General features: G+C 36.2%; 1 protein-coding gene across 1 annotated transcript in view; it reads left to right on the top strand.

The window, feature by feature from the left end:
* The window catches only part of DSG1 (desmoglein 1), a 39807-nt gene extending 16473 nt beyond the window's left edge, over positions 1-23334 (top strand). Inside the window, exons 6-15 of the mRNA XM_060121451.1 lie at positions 2116-2282; positions 7221-7355; positions 7663-7848; positions 10006-10265; positions 11688-11827; positions 14151-14429; positions 15648-15781; positions 16017-16089; positions 17906-18111; positions 20187-23334. Coding sequence (XP_059977434.1) covers positions 2116-2282; positions 7221-7355; positions 7663-7848; positions 10006-10265; positions 11688-11827; positions 14151-14429; positions 15648-15781; positions 16017-16089; positions 17906-18111; positions 20187-21227 — 2621 coding nt within the window. The 3' untranslated portion in view covers positions 21228-23334. The remainder of the gene's footprint in view (positions 1-2115; positions 2283-7220; positions 7356-7662; positions 7849-10005; positions 10266-11687; positions 11828-14150; positions 14430-15647; positions 15782-16016; positions 16090-17905; positions 18112-20186) is intronic.
* Positions 23335-23574: the final 240 nt, after the last annotated feature.

Raw genomic sequence — 23574 nt, 5'->3', positions numbered from 1 at the left:
ACCCAAAAATGGGCAGAAGACCTAAGTAGACATTTCTCCAAAGAAGGTATACAGATTGCCAACAAACACATGAAAAGATATTCAACCTCACTAATCACAGAGAATTGCAAATCAAAACTACAATGAGGTATCACCTCACACCAGTCAGAATGGCCATTATAAAAAATCTACAAATAATAAATGCTGAGAGTGTGTGGAGAAAAGGGAACCCTCTTGCATTGTTGGTGGGAATGTAAACTGATATAGCCACTATGGAGAACAGTATGGAGGTTCCTTAAAAAACTAAAAATAGAACTACCATATGACCCAGCAATCCCACTACTGGGAATATACCCTGAGAAAACCATAATTCAAAAAGTGTCATGTACCACAATGTTCATTGCAGCACTATTTACAACAGCCAGGACATGGAAGCAACCTAAGTGTTCATCAAGAGATGAATGAATAAAGAAGATGTGGCACATGTATACAATGGAATATTACTCAACCATAAAAAGAAACAAAACTGAGTTATTTGTAGTGAGGTGGATGGACCTAGAGTCTGTCATACAGAGTGAAGTAAGAAAGAGAAAATCAAATACTGTATGCTAACACATATATATAGAATCTTAAAAAAAAAAAAAGGTTCTGATTAACCTAGGGGAAGAACAGGAATGAAGACACAGACATAGAGAATGAGGACACGGGCGGGGGAAGGGTAAGCTGGGACGAAGTGAGAGAGTAGCATTGATAATATATACACTACCAAATGTAAAATAGATAGCTAGTGGGAAGCAGCTGCATGGCACAGGGAGATCATCTCAGTGCTTTGCAACCACCTACAGGGATGGGATAAGGGAAATGGGAGAGAGACACAAGAGGGAGGGGATATGGGGATATACATATGCCTATAGCTGATTCACTTTGTTATACAGCAGAAACTAACACAACACTGTAAAGCAATTATACTCCGATAAAGATGTTTAGAAAAAAAAAGAATGTTTGTTGTAAAAATTCACAAAATATGAGTAAAAACACAATAGAAATGCGTTCTTTGCTCTCCCTAGCACCGTTTTTCAGGGGCAAGTACCATCACTAGTTACTTAGGTACATACTTTCTATAATCATGTAAATATATATAAACGTGTTTCCAAAGAAGAAACAAATGTGACCATATTTTACATACTTATCCACAATGTGAGTTTTTATCGAAATATATTTTGAACATATTTCCATATTAGGAAATACATGTTTCTTCATTCCTTTTAACAATTTCATGAGATTTCATTGTATGAACGCACCATAATTAATGAATTAAATGCCTCTGAAAACATTTAAAAAATGATGCTGAAATGAATACACACACAGAGATTGAGGGAGAGAGAAATGGGAGCTGGTAGTTGGTGTCTACAGACAGGCCAATTGTGCTTGGAACAGAGTTGATTGTAGAGAAGTCTAGTTTATGAATGCTGGAAGCTTTTCACATTCTCCAGTGTTCTTCACCAAAACTGCTAATAAGATTACTGGAAAAAGTGAGGGATAGGACAAAGTATGTAATTAAACAAACATTTTTTTAAACCTACTAGTTACTTAGCATTTTACTAGAGACCACGCAAAATACAACAATAATATATATTTATTGAATGTGCACTATTCAATAGGAACTTCACATAATTTTCTTCATATAGATGTTTAATTCTTTCATGAACTCAATGAGGACGGTACTATTATCATCCCTGTTTATAGATGTGGAAACTGAGGCCAAGATCACATAGCTAGAAAGTGCTATAGTTGGGAATGAGTTGGTCTGGCCTTATATCATTTTGTTTCACCATAGCAGCCTTTTTAAAAAAGAATTATACTAGAATAAGAAATGAAAAGGCAGAAGAAAATATTTCTTTGTTTTCTAGCTATCAGTAATGTCTAAGGTCCCTGGTAAAATGTGATCTTTTCATCAAGACAAAGGTATAGAAAGGAGCTAAGATATTGGTATGTCGAAGCAGTAGAAAGGGAAAATGATAGAGTGCCCATTATATGGACCAACTAACCCTAACACCTTGTGGGAAAAACAATATATATTATACTACAACAAAAATTCAAACTGTCCATTTGCAATCAATTTCTCCTAATTTCTAGATACACTGGTGATGATGCTCAATGCTACTGATGCAGATGAACCAAATAATTTGAACTCAAAAATAGCCTTCAAGATCGTAAGACAAGAACCTTCTGATTCACCAATGTTTATTATCAACAGATACACTGCAGAAATTCGAACAATGAATACTTTTCTGGACAGAGAGGTAATTCTTTTTTCTTTGAGTGAGCTGTAGTCTCAAAGGAACTGATTCTAAAAGAAAGAGTTCTAAGAAAAAAAAAAGAAAACAGTACTTTAAAATTTTAATTACATAACCTTTTCACATAATGGTAATGACATAAATATCTGTGAGGTGAAAAAAATAGGAATCCCTCAAATAGATTTTATACTCATTTTTCATTTAATCTTACTTAGCGTTTGTCTCAATGTAAGAAAACTACATTCTGAGAGTACATAAAAATACACACAAGGTAGAGGCAAAAGCTCCTTTTTTTTTTCTTTTAAAGTATGTCCTATAATGAAATAAATTTAAGAAACAATTGCTATTATGTCTCCCATCTTGGTGAGTCGCAATGAGTGTGAACACGGTAGAAGCTCCAAGAATTTTTACAGGCTAAGTAACTTGTTTATCTTTCCTTTTTGTTTTGTTTATTTGTTTGTTTATCTTTCTTTGAGCCAGCATATCCTAGGCGCATTTAAGAGAACCCTTTTTTTTTTTCTCTTCCTATATCTCACCTACTGACAGCCCACTGAGTACTTTGGGAAATGAATCACAGAATCAGAATGATGGATAGGAATTAAGTAACATCCAGGCCAGTCTTTTCATTTACAAACAAAAACATAATTACTGATTGTTACCAAATTAGAACCAGCATTGCATGGTTTCTATAATGTCATGTGGTCCCTTGTTTTAATTTTAAAATATCAACTTTTTCCATTACGTTTTTTAATGTGGATAGAATATAACTGATGTGCATATATTTTAGAGTTATAAATGAGGAAGTTTTATTTTCTATTTGATATTTAATTAAATTTCATTTTAAGTATTATAGTTATTTTAAAATGACATCTCCCTGCTAATGATTCCTAGATTTAGGATAAATCAGATTATTTTAACACTCTTTATTGATCCAAATGCCATCAGTTTCTAGGTTACCATTATGTCCTTTTTTACTTGTTTGAAAATTACCATAAGAAGAAATTGACTATTTAGGTATTTCTCTCTCAAACTTTCTTAAAGGGCCCAGTGGGTTTCCTTTAACATGAAAAGAGTTGTAATGGTGAAGAGCTCTAAAAAGTAAAGGAACTCTGCAATCACTGGCAAGCCACCAGAGCAGATATTTTATTCTTTCTAATTTTTTTTTTTTTTGGATTATAGTTGATTAACAATGTTATGTTAGTTTCAGGTGTGCAGCAAAGTGATTCAGTTATACGTATAAATGTATCTATTCTTTTTCAAATTCTTTTCCCATTTAGGTTATTACAGAATATTGAGCAGTGTTTCCTGTGCTATACAGTATGTTCTTGTTGGTTAACTATTTTATTTTTTAAACTTTTTATTGGAGTATAGTTATTAATAGTGTTGTGATAGCTTCAGGTATATAGCAAGGTGATTCAGTTATACATATACATGTATCTATTCTTTTTCAAATTACTTTCCCATTTAGGTTGTTACATAATATTGAGCAGAGTTCCCTGTGCTATACAGTAGGTCCTTGTTGGTTATCTATTTTCAACATAGCAGTGTGTACATGTCAGTCCCAAGCTCACAATCTATCCGTCCCCCCACCCTTCCCCCACTGGTAACCGTAAGTTCATTCTCTAAGTTTGTGAGTCTGTTTCCACTTTGTAAGTAAGTCCATTTGTATCTTTTTTTTTTTAGATTCTGTATATAAGTGATATCATATGATATTGTCTTTCTCTGTCTGACTTACTTCACTTAGTATGATAATCTTCAGGTACATCCATGTTCTTGCAACTGGCAGTATTTCACTCTTTTTAATGGCTAATATCCATTGTATGTATGTAACACATCTTCTTTATCCATTCATCTGTCGATGGACATTTAGGTTGCTTTCATCTATTGTAAACAGTACTGCAATGAACATTGGGGTGCATGTATGCTTTCGAACCATGTTTTTCTCCAGATATATGCCCAGAAGTAGGATTGCTGATCATATGGTAGCTCTATTTTTAGTTTCTAAAGGAACCTCCATACTTTTCTCCAGAGTGGCTGTACCAATTTACATTCCCACCAACAGTGTAAGAGGGTTCCCTTTACTCCACACCCTCTCCAGCATTTACTGTTTGTAGATTTTTGATGATGGCCATTCTGGCTGGTGTGAGGTGATATCTCACTGTAGTTTTGATTTGCCTTTCTCTAATAATTAGCGATGTTGAGCATCTTTTCATGTGCCTTTCGGAAATCTGTATATCTTCTTTGGAGAAATGTCTATTTAGGTCTTCTGCCCATTTTTGGATTGGATTGTTTGTTTTTTTGATATTGAGCTGCATGAGTTGCTTGTATGTTTTGGAGATTAATCCTTTGTCAGTTGCTTCATTTGCAAATATTTTCTCCCATTCTGAAGGTTGTCTTTTCGTCTTATTTATGGTTTCCTTTGCTGTGCAAAAGCTTTGAGGTTTCATTAGGTCTCATTTGTTTATTTTTGTTTTTATTTCCATTTCTCTAGGATGTGGGTCAAAAGGATTTTGCTGTGATATATGTCATAGAGTGTTCTGCCTATGTTCTCTAAGAGTTTGATGGTGTCGGGCCTTACATTTAGGTCTTTAATCCATTTTGAGTTTATTTTTGTGTATGGTATTAGGGAGTATTCTAATTTCATTCTTTTACATGTGGCTGTCCAGTTTTCCCAGCATCGCTTATTAAAGAGGCTGTTTTTTCTCCATTGTATATTCTTGCCTCCTTTATCAAAGATAAGGTAACCATATGCATGTGGGTTTATCTCTGAGCTTTCTATCCTGTTCCATTGATCTATATTTCTGTTTTTGTGCCAGTACCATACTGTCTTGATTACTGTAGCTTTGTAGTATAGTCTGAAGTCAGGGAGTCTGATTCCTCCAGCTCTGTTTTTCTTTCTCAAGATTGCTTTGGCTATTCGGGGTCTTTTGTGTTTCCATACACATTGTGAAATTTTTTGTTCTAGTTCTGTGAAAAATGCCAGTGGTAGTTTGATAGGGATTGCATTGAATCTGTAGATTGCTTTGGGTAGTATAGTCATTTTCACAATGCTGATTCTTCCAATCCAAGAACATGGTATATCTCTCCATCTATTTTAATTTCTTTCATCAGTGTCTTTTAATTTTCTGCATACAGGTCTTTTGTCTCCTTAGGTAGGTTTATTCCTATATATTTTATTCCTAGATATTTGCAATGGTAAATGGGAGTGTTTTCTTAATTTCACTTTCAGATTTTTCATCATTAGTGTATAGGAATGCAAGAGATTTCTGTGCATTAATTTTGTATCCTGCTACTCTACCAAATTTATTGATTAGCTCTAGTAGTTTTCTGGTAGCATCTTTAGGATTCTCTATGTATAGTATCATGTCATCTGCAAACAGTGACAGCTTTACTTCTTCTTTTCCAATTTGGATTCCTTTTATATCTTTTTCTTCTCTGATTGCTGTGGCTAAAACTTCCAAAACTATGTTGAATAACCGTGGTGAGATTGGGCAACCTTGTCTTGTTCCTCATCTTAGTGGAAATGGTTTCAGTTTTTCACCATTGAGAACGATGTTGGCTGTGAGTTTGTTATATATGGCCTTTATTATGTTGAGGTTGGTTCCGTCTATGCTCACTTTCTGGGGAGTTTTTATCATATATGGATGTTGAATTTTGTCAAAAGCTTTTTCTGCATCTATTAAGATGATCATATGGTTTTTATTCTTCAGTTTGTTGATGTGGTGTATCACAATGATTGATTTGCGGATATTGAAAAATCCTTGCATCACTGGGACAAATCCCACTTGATCACGGTGTATGATCCTTTTAATGTATTGTTGGATTCTGTTTGCTAGTATTTTGTTGAGGATTTTTGCATCTATTTTCATCAGTGATATCGGCCTGTAGTTTTCTTTTTTTGTGGAAATTGTGTCTGATTTTGGTATCAGGGTGATGGTGGCCTCATAGAGTGAGTTTGGGAGTATTCCTTCCTCTGCAATTTTTTGGAATAGTTTCAGAAGAAGAAATCCATGTTAACTCTTCTCTAAATGTTTGATAGAACTTGCCTGCAAAGGCATCTGGTCCTAGACTTTTGTTCGTTGGGAGTTTTTTAATCACAGTTTCAATTTTAGTACTTGTGATTGGTCTGTTCATATTTTCTATTTCTTCCTGGTTCAGTCTTGGGAGATTGTACCTTTCTAAGAATTTGTCCATTTCTTCCAGGTTGTCCATTTTATTGGCATACTGTTGCTTGTAGTTTTCTCTAATGATCCTTTGTATTTCTGTGGTGTCCTTTGTAGCTTCTCCTTTTTCATTTCCAATCTTATTGATTTGAGCCCTCTCCCTTTTTCTCAGAGCAGATAGTCTTAACCTGGCATTTGTGGAGAACCCTCAAGACGTCTCTAACTATGAATCCTCTAAAATTATATCCACAACTTTGAGTGAGGATGCATATATGCATGTGTCTGGGAAAGGCTTCATGGCTTTTACCAGCTTCTAAAAATTTAAGTACCTTTGTGTAGAATCAAGAAAACAGATCATCAATAACTGTACTGCCACCCCCCAAAAAATGCAAACCATTTGCTATCTCTTTATTCGTCAGGGGTTGATAATTTGGGGTACAGAATTTTAATTCCATAAATTCTTAGTAAATCTTAATCTCTCCCCTCCTGATCATTTTGTTCTGCTTCACCCTTTATGAACTTTTTCAACATATAATAAGGAATGATGTCTTTTAAAATTTTTGCTTCTTTTAAATGATGCTGAATAAGAATTTTTGGGAATAGAAGTGGCAACTTCATATTGATTCATGTGAGATTTTCGAATTTTCAATATTCTGTGTTACCTCTATCTTCATCATAGATTTATGTAAATGTTGATCCAACATTTTAAAAGATCCTTGTATGAGACAAAATAAAAACTGTCTACATCAACTGTGGTATTGTTTGTTGTGTGTATTTTTAGCAATATGGCCAGTACTCTCTAGTTGTAAGAGGCTCAGACCGCGATGGTGGGGCAGATGGTATGGCAGCAGAGTGTGAATGCAGCATTAAAATCCTCGATGTCAATGATAACTTCCCATACATGGAACAGTCATCAGTAAGTATTAGTCCTTGAATTTAACAACAACTTTAGGTTCATTACCTTCTAAAATTTGTTCAAACAATTCTATTTATATACGTACATGTTATCTTTAGTCACACACAACCCAAATGTACACAAATATTTCATCTCATGTTTGTCTACGTAATACATATGAAAAAACCCCTATGTGAACAATGAAAAGTGAGACCACAAACATAGATCTCTTTCCTATATCATGAATAACTATAAACATTCTATATAAAACTAATATAGTTCTATTTCTCACATAGTTTGTGCTAAAATTTTTTACTTCTTGTTTCAGTATTCCATAAGTATTGAAGAAAATGTTCTAAATTCAAATTTGCTCCAGATTAGAATAATTGATTTGGATGAGGAGTTCTCAGCTAACTGGATGGCAGTCATTTTCTTTATCTCTGGAAATGAGGGAAATTGGTTTGAAATAGAAATGAATGAAAGAACAAATGTGGGAACGTTAAAGGTTATTAAGGTATGGAATAATTATCCTAAATATTTTGTTTTCTTGGTTTTTTTCAAAGTGTTAATCTTAAAATGATGTTAACATTTCACAAACTTGAGTGGGTGAAAGAATAAAAATTACTGTGTTTTAGAATTATACATGATATAGAGCTTTTTTATAGAGAGTTTTTCTGCTTATATAATTTCATAAAGACAGGCATTGAACTTTTACTTGAAACTCTTTTCTAGCAATACAATATTCCCTCACAGATCATACATTTTTAAACACAAATCTTATTTTATGCCTACAACAAAGTACGATTAATCCTTAAGGTTTTGTTTTACACATTTGAAGAATATTTTTTGAAGCAGATTAAATATTGCCTCAAAAAAAGTGTCCCTGTCAACACTGTACATCAATTATTATTCATTAACATTCATCACATAAATTAAAAGTTGTTAGTTCATCCAGTGTGTTTTCACAGAATTAAAATTAAATTACTGTAATTGTAGGATTATCACATTCTCATCTCACTTCTGCAGCTGACCCAGGCTTACTACAGACATAAGTATACTAGAGACTTGGTCCAAGTCATAGAGATTTGGCCCAAGTCAACACAGTTCTCCTGTGTCCCCTCTACATTACCGATCCACCACATTTACCTGCAGTAGAATTTTCTCTGAGATTCGAGGGGAAAAAATGTCTGACTCCTAGGGAGCTGATAGTGAAGATTTCACCCTGTGCTACAAGACTTGTCAGTCTATTTTTTAAAATCTGCAATAGCTGTGCATGGATTGTACGTGATGCATGCAATATGTATTCCTCATGGTAAAATGTAATCTCTTTTTAACTGTTTTCTTCCTTCAGAATTGCTCTGGGAAATAAACTCCTAAGGAATTCTGTCCCCATAGGAATGTGTGATCATTTGTCTCATATGTCTTCATAAAGTGTCACCATGCCTACAGCTTCCATTCACTGAGGCAGTGTGCGGATGATTTAGTTTATTCTCTACAGCATCCCTGTAATATAGGTTATATGCCCACGTTATAAATAAATACACTGAGGTTCAGAGAGAGTTTGTAACCTGCTCTGTTCTCATCACTAGTAAGTGGGACAGCTGACATTCAAACCTAGGCTTCTCTAGCTATTAAGTTCACATTCTTTCCACTACACTATCTAGGTTTCCCTGCTGGGGAAACTGAGTCCTAATCTATTTCACCCCAAACTATGATATTACTTTAGAAAATTAATTGATCTATCTGGCCTCAATATCTCTGTCTGTAAAATGGGAATAATGTTCATTTTTCTCCCAGACATGACATCATATATTAATTCTTTTGTTAGGATTATATATATATATGTAATATGTGTGTGTGATGTATATGTATACATAATTTTATAGCCATTCTTGGAGTTGCAAATAAAGCTAATATTAGAGCAAACACTGAACTTTTTAGCTAAGTAGAGAGCTCAGTGTGTGAATCGATGGTCATCTAAACTACTGTTATATGAAAATTTAAAAAAATATAGTTGGTATTTATAGGCATAATGCATAGTTGTGGATTTTATGAGTAGTGGATTTTGACACCGTCTTTCATAATGAAAATGACTACTTGATAATTTTATAATATAAAGTGAATTTTTCCAGGATATGTTGAATAAAATATGGATTTCTTTTTATTATTTATATACATTCTATTATTTGATTTATTGAAAGAAGTCACATATACATTGTAAAATTTCTTGTACATAGTTCTTTATGGATAAAATCAGTCAAATGATTGAATCTATGATATACTTGGCCCATTCTTCCTAATAAATAGAGCTATTTTCTGAGAAACCTGAAATGATAGCATCTAACATAAACTCTCTTTGTTTGCATTACAAAATGCATGGATTTGACCACCTGTATTATTTTAAGTTTTTTAGTTTGGTGGACAATTAGAACTCATACATTTTCAACTTTTTCAACAAAAGATCCAAGACAATTGGACTTTTTCTTACTGTATTTTCATGTGTTTGTATTGAATTGAATATAAAGTAAGAATAGAGTGTGTATTTATATGTATTTATATTTAATTAAAGAAAAAGATGTAAGAATTTTTTTGCCTATTATCAAAGAATATCTCTTTCCTGTAGAATGTTTTTTCCCCTTATAGTAAAACTATTTCAATATGTATTTTCTAGGCCCTAGATTATGAAGCTACGAAGAATCTTCAACTTAGTCTTGGTGTTAGAAATAAAGTTGAATTTCATCAATCAATTAAGTCTCAATATAAACTCACAGCAACTGCAGTCTCTGTGACTGTGTTAAACGTAGTTGAAGGCTCAGTGTTCCGTCCAGGTTCAAAGACATTTGTAGTAACTAGTGAGATGGGACAAAACTATCAATTGGGAGACTTTATAGCTACTGATCTGGACACAGGTCTACCTTCAACCACTGTTAGGTAAGACTGACATTTTCCAACTAATTTTCACCACATATTGAACTTAAGTAAATATGTTCTTTTTAGAAAGTATCTGAATTAAAATATTTGTCACTATTTTTGAAATTCAATCATAAAACGTACTAATTGGGGAATTGTTACCTAATTTAGACTGTTTAACTTAAGAAAATATAAAAATTTGCACAAAATGTAAGATGGAAAAATGTGAAGGTTTAAAATGTGAAAATATTTTATCTGGAAAGTTTGATGCTCCTGTGTTTATATATTTTATTGACCAGTTAGCTGATTACTACATATCATGGTTATTCCCCTTGGAAAATTTGATGGATTGATTTTACCATTGCAAATTTGCCCAGATTGAAATCAATTAGATTTAGTTAACGCATTTCAGATACTTTCTCTCTTTAATCAGCACGTAATATTGGTCAACGATAACCTTGATATGAAAAATTGGTTACATTGAGGAAAAATTAAGCTGTGTAGTTTTTTTTTTTAACTCTACGTATCCTAGTGTTTCTACTTGATCAATAAAAATCTGTGTGTATATGTGCACATGTATTTTGCAAATGTGCTTGTGATCAGGAATAATGGTGGAGTGGAAAGACCTCACAAATGAGTTTTAAAAGTTCTTTCTGTGTGTTCCTCTCACTCCATGTGAGTATTTCAGTTATAGCTCTTATCACACTGCACCACCATTACTGATAAGCTCTCTTGTACTCCACAGATGTGAGTTCACTGAGGGAAGACCACACCCCTATCTGACTGCTTTCCAAGTTCTATTTCCTGAGTTTAGCACAATGCCTGACACAGAGAGCTATCTAACCAATGTTTGTCTAACGAACATATAAATGAGAAGGAAAACTTCAAAGTCAAAGATGAGAAGAGAAAGAGAATAGAGAATAGGATAGAGGCATGAGACAAGGACAGAGTTTGGAATCCACAAGAAGTCCTGTATATTCACTGTGTATGTGGAGAGGGGAGTGGAAATAGGGAAGGGATGAAAGCCAAGCTGCTGAAGAAGTAACTTCTTTGGTAAGAGAATAGTTTAGAATTAGCAGCAGCCCAGGAAGTTGCAGCATCTGGGCTGTCCAGGACAGTTCTGATGCTACCAAAATCAAATGAAAATGAGACTGCAGGCATCAGAGGGTTATTCGTACATCTAAGTGGGCTAGATGTAATAGACATTCCATCACAAGTGGCTGCTCAGTAATTCTTTTTTCTTAAATTTAAATCTTCATCCATTTCTGAATGGATGGGGGCTGAAACTGCCCCCCCCCAAAATAAAGTCTCCAATAATTGAAAATTATATCCAGGAGTTACAATTACTGGCTGGAAACATGGTTTAAAATCAAAATCTCTCTTTCTCTACCCCCTGACTTTAGATAGCTAACATTAATTTGTACCATTGTCTTTCAAATACAGATATGAAATGGGAAGTAATCCAGCCGGCCTAATCGCTATTGGCTCAAAAACGGGCATCATTATTTTGAGAAATAAAGTTACTGTTCAACAATATGAAATACTTGGGGGGAAATATGAAGGAACAATTCTATCTATAGATGGTAAGAAATCAATTTAATTTTTTCCCGTCTACTGGAAGTTATATATACATTCAGAAACTAAAATTTTAATTACTGTCTTTTGAAGTAACCCTTTTCCAACAAAAGTTATCATATTGGGTATTATACAATCAAATCCTGAATGATACAAGAGGCATTATAATTTAGGGTTAAGACCGTGAGCTCTGGAGTTAGACTGGATTGGTATCTCGTACCATCACTTACTAGCTCTAAGATTTTAGAGAAGTTATTTAACCCATCTATCCCTCAGTTTTCTCTTCCATAAAATGGGCCAATAACATTATGGATTTAGAAGTACTTAAGGAGTTACTACATATAAAGCACTAGACGAGTGCTGACATTCAATAAACGTTAGTTGGGCTTCCCTGGTGGCGCAGTGGTTGAGAGTCCTCCTGCCGATGTAGGGGACACGAGTTCGTGCCCCGGTCCGGGAAGATCCCACATGCCGCGGAGCAGCTAGACCCATGAGCCATGGCCGCTGAGCCTGCGCATCCGGAGCCTGTGCTCCGCAACGGGAGAGGCCACAACAGTGAGAGGCCCACGTACCGCAAAAAAAAAAAAAAAAAATATATATATATATATATATATATAAAATAAATGTTAGTTCGTATTAATGTCAGTAATAGAAATTTTTTAATTTTACTGTAAAATTATTTTCAAACAGACCCAAAGCCAAGTTAACTTAACTTTACATGATCCTTGGAAAGTTGATGTACAATTTTGTGTAAACAATTTGGAATTAGCATGCTTATATTACTTTTCAAAACCAACAAAATTAAATTAGGCTAATCACTAGGAGGGAAGTTCCTCGAGGCTAATTCTAAGCAATATTTGCTACTTCAGTTTCTCTTCCTCCCTTCTTCCTCCTTCTCTCCCTTTCTTCCTCTTTTTCTTTCAATTGTCCTAAGAAGGGATTGACAATTTCCACTTGCTTCACAAGTTTAAAAGAAATAAAAGAGCATTTCTTTAAAGTCATTCAACAATTCAGAATTTTTACCAAATTATGCTGGTCTTCTCCACAATCAGTCAAAATAAATGTAGTTTTTAAAATGTTTATTACAAATCGAAATGTTTATTCCATCTACATATAAAGTTTATTTCAGTGCTGAAATTGTCTTAAGCAATTGCTAGTTTCCTCCTTTTCTTACATCCAACATCAAGCTTAATTGGACACATGAAAGAGAAATTGGAACTTTAATTTACTAAACTGTAGGCTGATGGCAAATAGGGAGCATTCCCTTTGTCATTAAAAAATACCACCTTCTGGGGATAAACATTAGATCTGATGATAATAATAAAAATAACAAAAACAGTAACAGTACAATAGAATTGTTGTATTCCAACAAAACAGTAACAATAGAATCAGCATAGCTGGGCTGAAAGGGCTTGGGCTTTGATATCAGATAGACTGTATGTAAAGCTATCTCTGTTATGTACTTCCAGGGATATCTTTATTCATTTATCCAGAAACTAAGTATCGAATTCTAACCAAACGTCAGCCATTGTGCCGCATTCTAGAGTGACATCAATGGACAAAGTCTAACAACAGCGCTTACATCTATATAGTAGAAATAATAACAACAATAATAGTAACTTGCTGAAGCCAACAGCAATTGTGGAACCATTAAGTTGAAACAAATCACAGATGTCTCTCCTCCTGTGTTTCGTCAACAAACACAATAATTTACTGAAACTTTGAAGGATAAGAAAAAAGCAAATTTGGAGTATCTGCTTGTGAAACAAAAGTGCTTCATTTTATTGATATGAAGATTCCCCTCCCCCAACAGTGCCAAATTCCCTCTCCTATGAGTTGTTTGAACTGTTGGTTGTGAGTTTGAGGATATGCTACTTTATCAGTAGGAGATTTTTATACAAATGACTGACCAATCTGCCCAAAGTCTGTTGGTTTTGTCAGCCCATCAAAGGAAAAAAGACAAGAACTGAAGATGAAAGACAGTAAAACAGCAAGCAAAATCTAGTCTAATACATGGAAAGGTGTGCAACACATGGTCTAGAAATGTCTCCACAGTGGCTTATGACACACTGCTGACCAATACATAATGTGGTGCTTACTGTGTATGTTTCTCAACACATAGGACAGTTTTTCTCAAGCACTAATATTTATTCATAATGGTTTGATTTAAAAACTGAGTCACAGACAAGAGACAATATGCGGAGTTACTGGATTGGTGGGAATAAACACATTGAAATAAGTACTGATGCAAAGAGAAAATAGTTTTGTATTGTCCAACAATTATTACGCTAAATGTATAAAATATTTCTTTCATTTTAAACCTTGTTACAGATGCTCTTCAAAAAACTTCTACTGGTACAATTATTATTAAACTTGAAAGTGATTCCAGGGAAGATGATGCACCATCTAATGATAATAATACCAGTACTAGCACAAATGGCCTTACTTCCTCAGATGTTACCATTGATACCAACAAAAACGTTGGCACTGTTAGCGCAAATACTTTTGGTGTAGGTCGCACCACTGCTTTTCATCCAATAAAAGAGGATAATGTATATTTTGGTCCTGCTGGCATTGGACTACTCATCATGGGATTCTTGATCCTAGGATGTAAGTACTTTAACAGTCCTGTTTTTATGTGCCCCCTAAAAAATTGTGGAGAGGAAACAAGTTTTCTGATCCTTTGATGACATATATTTTACAAATCCTTATTTTGTGCAATTATCAAGAAATTTCTATGTTTGGTGTTGGGTTTATGACATGAAAAAAAACATCAAACAACTTGACCCCTTAGAGTGCAGTGGAGGATAAAAACTTTTTTGCTTTGAATCTCAATGTAATAGGAAAGTACCATAACAGACAGGTTCAAATTGCTATTTGAGTGAAGAAGACAGTCAGAAATAACTGACTGAAACAATCAGAAAAGGCTACATAGAGAAAGTAAACTCTGAGTTGGGTTTTAACAGATGAATAGGAGGTAGCCTAGTGGACAAGAAAAGGGGAACAAAATATAAGAAGAAAAAAAATCCATGTGCAAAATCCCAAAAGAATGAGAGTGCAAGTAACTGAAATAAAGGACTCCAGCATAGAAGAAATAAAGGATGTACTTGAGAGCATGGTGAGAGTCGAGTCTAGAAAGATAGACAGGGGCTAGACCTTGAAGGGATTTCATGCTGTGCCAAAGCTGCACAGCCTAAGGAAAGGAGAGCAAAATAGATGAAAAATTAAACTCCAGCTTCTAAATTCAATTGTCTGAGTCCTTCAAAGTTTACCCAAGTTTTCTGAGCCTTGCTTTGGCCAACTGTGAAATAATAAAACTTACTTCACAACAATACTTAGATAATGAAAAGGAAGTACCATGCATGGAAGCATTTAGAGATAGACCACATTGTATGGTCACTAGAGTGGACCTAGTCAAGGATCTAGACATGAGGGTATAATATCCAATGGATTCTTCAGGTGGTCTTTAACATTGCCTTGGATGATGATAGAAATTAGAGTGGCGGTGAGCCAGATGCTACAGTCTCTGAGGAATATTTTTCCTTTAATATTTTCCTAAGTAATGACAGGGAAAAGACTCATCTGCTTTAATAGTATAATATGATCTGTAATCTGAATACTATATCACAAGTAAAAATTGATTGCGGTCTGAGGCTCACATTGATTTTGGAATCTCACCATTATTCAGCTTGTTTTCTGAAACTTTCATAATAATGTTAGAATCAAATGGAGTTATATTAGGGGTTCAAATTTAATCATAAAAGCAGGTTGTTTTGTTTTAATATGGTCCCACTGCAAATTGCAATATTCCTATCTTTTCACCATCAGTGGTCCCACTTTTGTTGATGTTTTGTGACTGTGGAGGTGTCCCTGGTTATAGGGCCAGCTTTAAGCCTGTTCCCGAATGTACGGATGGAGCAATGCATTCATGGGCGGTGGAAGGACCGCAGCCCAAACTTGTGGTAAGTGCTCACTAACAGTCTAGGTTGTTATTTGTTCTGGGATAGCCGATGGGGAAAACGAAGAGAAAGGTACATCAAAATTAGATGACAGTAACCGGGGAAGCCTTTCTAAATGAGGTTCAGATTACTTTCAGTATCCTTTTAGAAAATCTAAGGTAATTTGAGAACAAACCCAGTGTATAATTATTGAAAGAAAAGAATCATTACAAATGGGAAAATGTTTCCTGTCCTTTAGGATTTGACCAATATCCGTGCACCACAAATACCACCCAATAATGCAGATACTGTTGAGTGCATTGACAACTCAGGTAAGAAAAAATTTTTTTAAGTTTTCATAGTTCAAATGACTAGCGAGGAACTCTATTCTCTGTCTTTGCATACCTTACCATTTCTCAATTGTCTTATCTTTACAATTGTTCCCATCATTCTTTTTTAAATGACTAATTTGCAAATTAAATGACAAAGAAAAACCTACAATACTTATTATTCTTTTAGGTTGCATTTTTTTAAATCTTCTTCAATCATCAGAGAGTACACAAGAGATGACCTGATTAGGATTTCTATAAATAGGAGAGAAGTACTGAATTGTAACCAGAAGTCAATTTTGGCTGAGATTTTTTTGTCTAATAGAGCAATTTGAATTAAAGTACAGCCCTATTAAATAGACGTATGCTCATTTATTGAGGCTAGCATCTGCCTCCACAATTCACAAAATCAGTCTAAGAAAAAGAGGAATAAATTTTAAAAACTCATATCTTTGAAAATAATTGTACTGTCTTGCCTTATTTCAAGGTAAATAAATATTATTGATTCTCTTATTTTTCATTCAGTCTTTTTCAAACTTGTGATCATGACTTTTCCACTTTGAACTCTTCAAAATGTAAAAGACATAGGAATGTTTATGACTTATAGAACTGGACCACATTCAGAAGACTGGAGATGCTAGTCTGTAAACTTATTTCTCCCCCTGAGGTGTCCATTATTGTTAATAACCCCAACACCCTCCACCTAAAAAGCAGAAACTCATTTTTGACTCCCTTATCTCCCTATTCATTGACACTCAGTCAGTTCTCAAGACTTGTCAAATCCTCAAATCCACCAGGATTTATTTATGCATTTATTCTCTCATTAAGTCTACAAACCTTGAACAAAGCACAGTGAGAGGCACCAGAGCAAGAAGTATGAAACACTATACCTAAACTCAAGATCTTCAAAATATGAAAACCATAGGACACCTACCCCATTGTCAACACTTTCTCTGTCCATGGCACTTCCATAGTCTGGGCCATCCTTTTATCTCACCTGCCTGGAATTTTGTAACAGGCTTCTACTCACCCCTCACAATCAAGTGCAAATCCCAGAGTCTTCATGCAAACCCATCCCCTCACCATAGCCATGGCCTCTTCTCTGAATGCCCTGGAGGCCCTGTGCTTCTAATAATACATTGAGTATTCTTATACTGTTTTTTTTCTTAAGTTTTAGAATTTGGGTATTTTCCCCCAATTTGAAATCAAACTCTCTAAGGCATAGATAGGGTTTTATAACCTCTGTGGAGCCCCCGATCCCAGCACAACATATAGTAGTATCTCAAATAATTACTGAATTAACAAATTGATTAATAATATTATTTTGAACTCAATATCATATTTGCATCTCCTTTCTTTATGTATTACCTTCATTTTTATTTATTTATTTATTTTTGGCTGCATTGGGTCTTCGTTGCTGTGCGCGGGCTTTAGTTGTGGCGAGCAGGGGCTACTCTTTGTTGCGGTGCCCGGGCTTCTCATTTTGGTGGCTTCTCTTGTTGCAGAGCACAGGCTCTAGGCATGTGGGCTTCAGTAGTTGTGGAATGCGGGCTCAGTAGTTGTGGCGCACTGGCTTAGTTGCTCCTTCCTGGACCAGGGATCGAATCTGTGTCCCCTGCATTGGCAGGCAGATTCCTAAGCACTGTGCCACCAGGGAAGTCCTGTATTACCTTCATTTTATTTCTTTGCTCACTCACAACTGTGTACTTAAATGGAGAAACTATACATTACAGTAAGTTACTAATTTTTAGTTTACAATACGCTAGAGAAAAAACAGTTTACAGGAGAAAGTAAAATTTAATTTGATCAACACTTTTAGGGGTTTACACAAATGAGTATCATGGCAGAAAAATGCAAGATCTTGGAGGAGGAGAAAGAACGACAGCATTGGAACTGGTGGATGGAGTTAAAACATCAGGACAACCTAAGATATGTCAAGAATATTCTGGAACATTAAGAAGTTCTGTGAGGGACTGTAGAGAAGGAGGGCTGAATATGAACTTCATGGAAAGTTACTTCTGCCAGGTAAGCTCTCTATCCCCATGCCTTCCTTTCCATCCTGCACCCAGATCTCTACCCCAGGCCCCCACTATTTCCCAACAGGGCTTTGGTGCGTGTTTCCTAACTAGGTTCCCAGCCTCTGGTCTTTACACCTGACAATCTATATTCCTGCTGAATAGTATTTCTCAAACTCTGACTTGAGCACTTTACTCCCCCACTTTAAAACAACCAGTGGCTCCCAGCTCTGTTTTGTCTGTGGCGTGAAGTCCATCTCCTTCACACAGCAATTAACCAATTGACCTCTTCCCTCACACCCTGACATCTCCAATTATTCCTTACCAGCCACCCTGCTTGCCAAGCCCCTTTGCCTTGTTCACACTGGTCTACTGCCCTCCATGTCTTTGCTTATGCTGTGCTCATACTGGAATGCTTTTACCTGATCTTCTCTCTCACAAACCCACACTCATCTTTCTATCCGGTTCAAACACCCCTGCCTTTCTGAAGTTTTTACTGTGAATCCTCTCATCCAAAATAGTGTTGATGTTTCTTTACATGTATCTCTGTAGTACTTTGTTTGTACATTTTATAGAACATACCATTGCTAAAATCTGTTGGTTACATGTCCACCACCGTTTTTAGTGCCTCGTCTGCATGGGCTCTACATTATGTTGCCAGTACCTGGCTCAGTTCCAAGCACAGAGTAAACATGCAATAAGGGTGGGTCCAAGAGCCGTAGTACATTTCCAGGACATGCTAAGAACCAGAGAGAATTAATTTTGCCATCTTCAGGTAGAGACAGAATTTCCCGTGGTTCTACCCCATGTGATACTTAAACCTTCAGATATTTCCTACCTCTGATACTGTCTCTGATACATTTATGTCCTTCTACACACGGGCCTAAAATACAGTCATTAACTCTCCTAATGAGAGGGTGGCTGATATTTTGAACTGAACTAGTAGTAAAAGCCTTCCAAATAGCAGCAAATAATAAGGGGACAGTTGCTGAAATCCATAGGTATACTTCCTATCCATGTCCCTACAAATGAATATCATTTTCATGAAACGTTCCATTTCTGCCTCACAACTTTTGCACTTGTATCTCCTTCTGCCCAGAACACTCTCTCTGCTTTACTGTCCCCGTGACTTTAGTCTCTGAACAACCATCACTTTATGAGATGCTGTCCCTGAACTCTCTGTCTGAAAGAGCAACCCTATCCCTCTCTACTCCTTTACTCTGCACCTCCTAACAAATACGTTTATGTGTTGTCTGGCTCATCCTACTGAACTGTAAGCCCTGTGAGAGAGGGACTTTATCTGGTTTTGTTCATTACTTTATTGCCAACTTCCTAAGAGAGTGTCTGCCAAACAGTAAGGACTCAAAAACTATTTTTGAATTGAAATGGCACAATGAGTTGGTTTGCTAATAAAGGTATTTCTGCTTAACCTGAAAGTTTGCAATCCAACATTACAAACAAAAGAGATGCAATAAAAGTACACACGTCTGTGAGCTTTCACTTTGAATTGGAGGAGATTCTATTTTTAAGAACTGCCTTTGGTCACCTTCAATTCTGAATCCCAAAGTGGCACAGACCCAGAGTCAAATTTTCCTGTTATTTTGCTTAAAAAGCCACACTGAAATAAATCTTCATGGAACCACCATATTCACTTCATCTGAAGGAAGAAAAGCACAATTCTGAATGAACCCAAATCAACTATGAACTAGCTAATTTAAACAAATCCAAAAAAATACACAATTTTGGTATACTTTAAGTTCAATGTTTTTAAGTGTACCTCCTTCTAACTTGGTTGCAAAATCATTCACGTGATTCCTTTTGTGCTTTTGTGTCCCAAGTGCACTAAGATGAAGAAGTCCATCTAAATAAATATCAAAATGTATTATCCAAATTACAGTTAAAATAATTCCTAACCAAATTCTTTCAAGTAAGTATATAATAACTTCTAAAGAGTCTCTAGAAGATGTTAGAATTTTGTTTTATATGTTCTTTTTGGTAAAGCTCTGGAAAAAAAAATGATAAAGACCTCTATTACTGTTAAAAATGTATTCATCATTTCATTTTCTCTTTCTTCTACAAATTCAGAAAGCGTATGCTTATGCAGATGAAGACGAAGCACGCCCATCCAATGACTGTTTGCTCATATATGATATTGAAGGTGTAGGTTCCCCTGCGGGCTCTGTGGGTTGTTGTAGCTTCATTGGAGAAGACTTGGATGACAGCTTTTTGGATACACTGGGGCCTAAATTTAAGAAGTTGGCAGATATCAGCCTGGGAAAAGGAGTAGAACCATATCCAGACCCTGATCCCTCTTGGTCACCTGACAGCACTGAACCGATCTGCCCTCTGCAGGGAACAGAGCCCATTGGTAGTGGACACCCACACACCTCCCCACATTTCGGCACCACCACCATCATTTCTGAGAGTAACTACCCCTCGGGACCTGGGGTACAGCATCCTATTCCTGATCCTCTGGGCTATGGTAATGTCACTTTAACTGAGTCTTACACCACCTTGGGGACTCTGAAGCCCTCTGTCCACGTTCACGATAACCGACATGCATCAAACGTGGTGGTGACAGAGAGGGTGGTCGGCCCAATCTCTGGTGCCAATCTGCATGGGATGTTAGAGATGCCTGACTTCAGAGATGGGTCAAATGTTATAGTGACAGAAAGGGTAATAACACCTGGTTCAAGCCTGCCCTCCACTTTGACCATCCCTGATCCTAGAGAGTCTTCAAATGTAGTAGTGACAGAAAGAGTAATCCAGCCAACTTCCGGCCTAGTGGGCAATCTGAGTGTGCACCCCAATTTATCAAACACCCACAATGTGGTTATGACAGAGAAGGTAGTTTCAGGCTCCGGCATGACTGGCATTAGTGGCCCAGCTGGGCTAGGTGGAGGCAGTGGCATAGGCAGCAGTGGCCTGGTGGGCAGTGGTGCTGGCATTGGGCTGAGCAGCCTGGGAGGGGGCGGGGGCCTGAGTAGCAGCATCGGGGGCACATCCACCATTGGCCACTTGAGGGGCTCCTCTGAGCATCACTTTAGCAATACCCTAGGATCTGCCCCCCCTATCACAGCCCGAAGTCGAATCACAACGTACAGTACAGGACAATATACCAAGTAGCCAGGACCCCAGCACGCTTTTGCTCAGTGATTGTGATTTAGGTTTAATTCCCACCACCCAAAAACTAACAGTGTGATTTATGACGCACAGCCAGGTGCTAAGAAAATTGTGGAACAAGGTGAGACACCTCAGTGAGAAAAATACATGGAAATAGTGCTGTTGGGCAAGAGCTCTCCTGAGCATTTGTAGACTTTTTTCTTATAGTCATACTAACACAATCATGACCGTGAACTAAAACTTGAGACAGGGTCTTCTTTGTGCCTGGATGGCCTGTAGGGTCTTCTTGGTTTTTGTGTGGCCTGTAGTGTATCTCCAGCACATGGAATAAATAAAACTTGGTCACGTAAAAGCACTGGCCTTAAGATGGCAATTGGCATCGCTCTCCTTGCTCTGTTTTGAATTGCCATGTAGCTCAGGCGATATTTAAATAAAACTAAACATGCAATATGCGCTCAAGTATGTGGGAAGAATTTGAAATATGCCCCAAATGCCTTGTCAATTTTGCAGATAATATAAATAAAAATCCAATCACATATTTAGACCAGGGTTAACCATTAAAGAAAAAAAATGGCTACTCTGCCAAGTCCACAAGCCACCAAGCACTCCCACCTTAATAACTGCACTAGATGAAACAAACTTCAAATTAGGAAATGTTTCCTGGGAGGGAAATTCCGTAAGAGGGTGGCAACATAGTGAGATTGATTGGGAGTGAACTGGTCTAGATCTTGAGATGGGGCTTCAGCTATAATTCCTACGGAGTCAAGGACTTCTCTGATTCTAGTTTGTGTCTAGTGGTAGATGCAATATTGACGCATATTGCATACTGGTGAAGTTGCAGGATATCACACGCATTTTTCCCTTTACCACTGTGACTCTGACTTAATAAAGGAAAACCTGCCAAGTATACTTCTCAGGCTGAAGCAAGTAACACCTGACATGGTAAATTACCTTCCAAAGAAGTAGACGGGAATTGCATTGTATTTTCAGATTGTGTTTTTAGTAAGTGTTATTCATTTATATACAGCTCTTTATTACACATCTCCTAAGATAAAATAATTGACTTAGACTGAGCTGTGAAAAAAAGCCTGCAGTATAGTTACGCTTTGGGGAAATTTTTTAAGGGGATCTAAAAAAAAGTTTTTAGCACATGTAAAATATTTAATGGGGGAAGTTAGAATTGTTCACTAAATAATACCGTACTATTAGTTTCAATTGAGTTTACTATTAGTTTTAATTGAGTTTAGTACTTTTTAAAATAACCCTCTGCTGCTATTTTGAAGAGATCAGCTAGGAACTTTTAACAGAGTTTATGACATTGTGTTAATGGGAATGAAATTGTACTAGACAATCCAATTTCCTTACTCTATCCCACCTCCTAACCGAATTTTCTCATTAACCTAAATTTTACTTTTCTGATTTGATTTGTCAATAAGCTCTTGGATTATATATGCTCCAATTTATAGATAGTTTCTAAATTATATAGTATACTTTTCTAACTTCAAAATTTAATAATGTCCTATTTATGATGAGTCATTTCTATGAATTTGCTACATAGCGTTACCTGATTAAAATCTCTAAATAGAATCAAAGCATTCTTAGAGGTAAATTTACTATTGTATGGTAGAGGAATTTTTTTCTCTTTTCTAAATTCAATGTTAATATTTGCTCACTAATGTGAAACTGGATATGGCAAAAATATTTTAAGGATTAGTCCCCCCAGTTACTCAAATTTCCCAGAGTGTTACAAGATCAAAGAATAAGTTATTGGACTTCCAACACTTGTCAAAGGGGGATGGCGAGTGAATTATTTTACCCAGAGCTATTTCCCTCTATGTTATAGCAGATGATGTCAATATTTTCAAAGCCACAATACACATCTTATTTTAACTCTGTACACTATGTAAAATTTTGATAGTCTGTAGCATGCCAAAATGCAGAGGTGTAAATAGAATCATTCACAGGGAGTCTTTTTTTAATTTTTCTCCCATTTGGAGGTTCCGTTAATAATGGGTAATCTTTACAGAAATAAAGTCAAAAGCTACTTATTGAAATATATTTGAGTATGCCTGGGTCCAGGAGTTTGAAGAAATAAAAATAATAATAATTATTATTATTATTTTTTTTTGCGGTACGCGGCCCTCTCACTGTTGTGGCCTCTCCCGTTGCGGAGCACAGGCTCCGGACGCGCAGGCTCAGCGGCCAGGGCTAACGGGCCCAGCCGCTCCGCGGCATGTGGGATCCTCCTAGATCGGGGCGTGTACCCGTGTCCCCTGCATCGGAAGGCGGACTCTCAACCACTGCGCCACCAGGGAAGCCCAGAAATAATTATTAATTAATTGTTAGTATT

The sequence above is a fragment of the Lagenorhynchus albirostris genome, chromosome 14 (assembly GCF_949774975.1).
Source record: "Lagenorhynchus albirostris chromosome 14, mLagAlb1.1, whole genome shotgun sequence".
NCBI classification, from domain to species: domain Eukaryota; kingdom Metazoa; phylum Chordata; class Mammalia; order Artiodactyla; family Delphinidae; genus Lagenorhynchus; species Lagenorhynchus albirostris.
The sequence above is the reverse complement of the archived record's forward strand: the minus strand, read 5'-3'. Positions and strand labels throughout refer to the sequence as shown.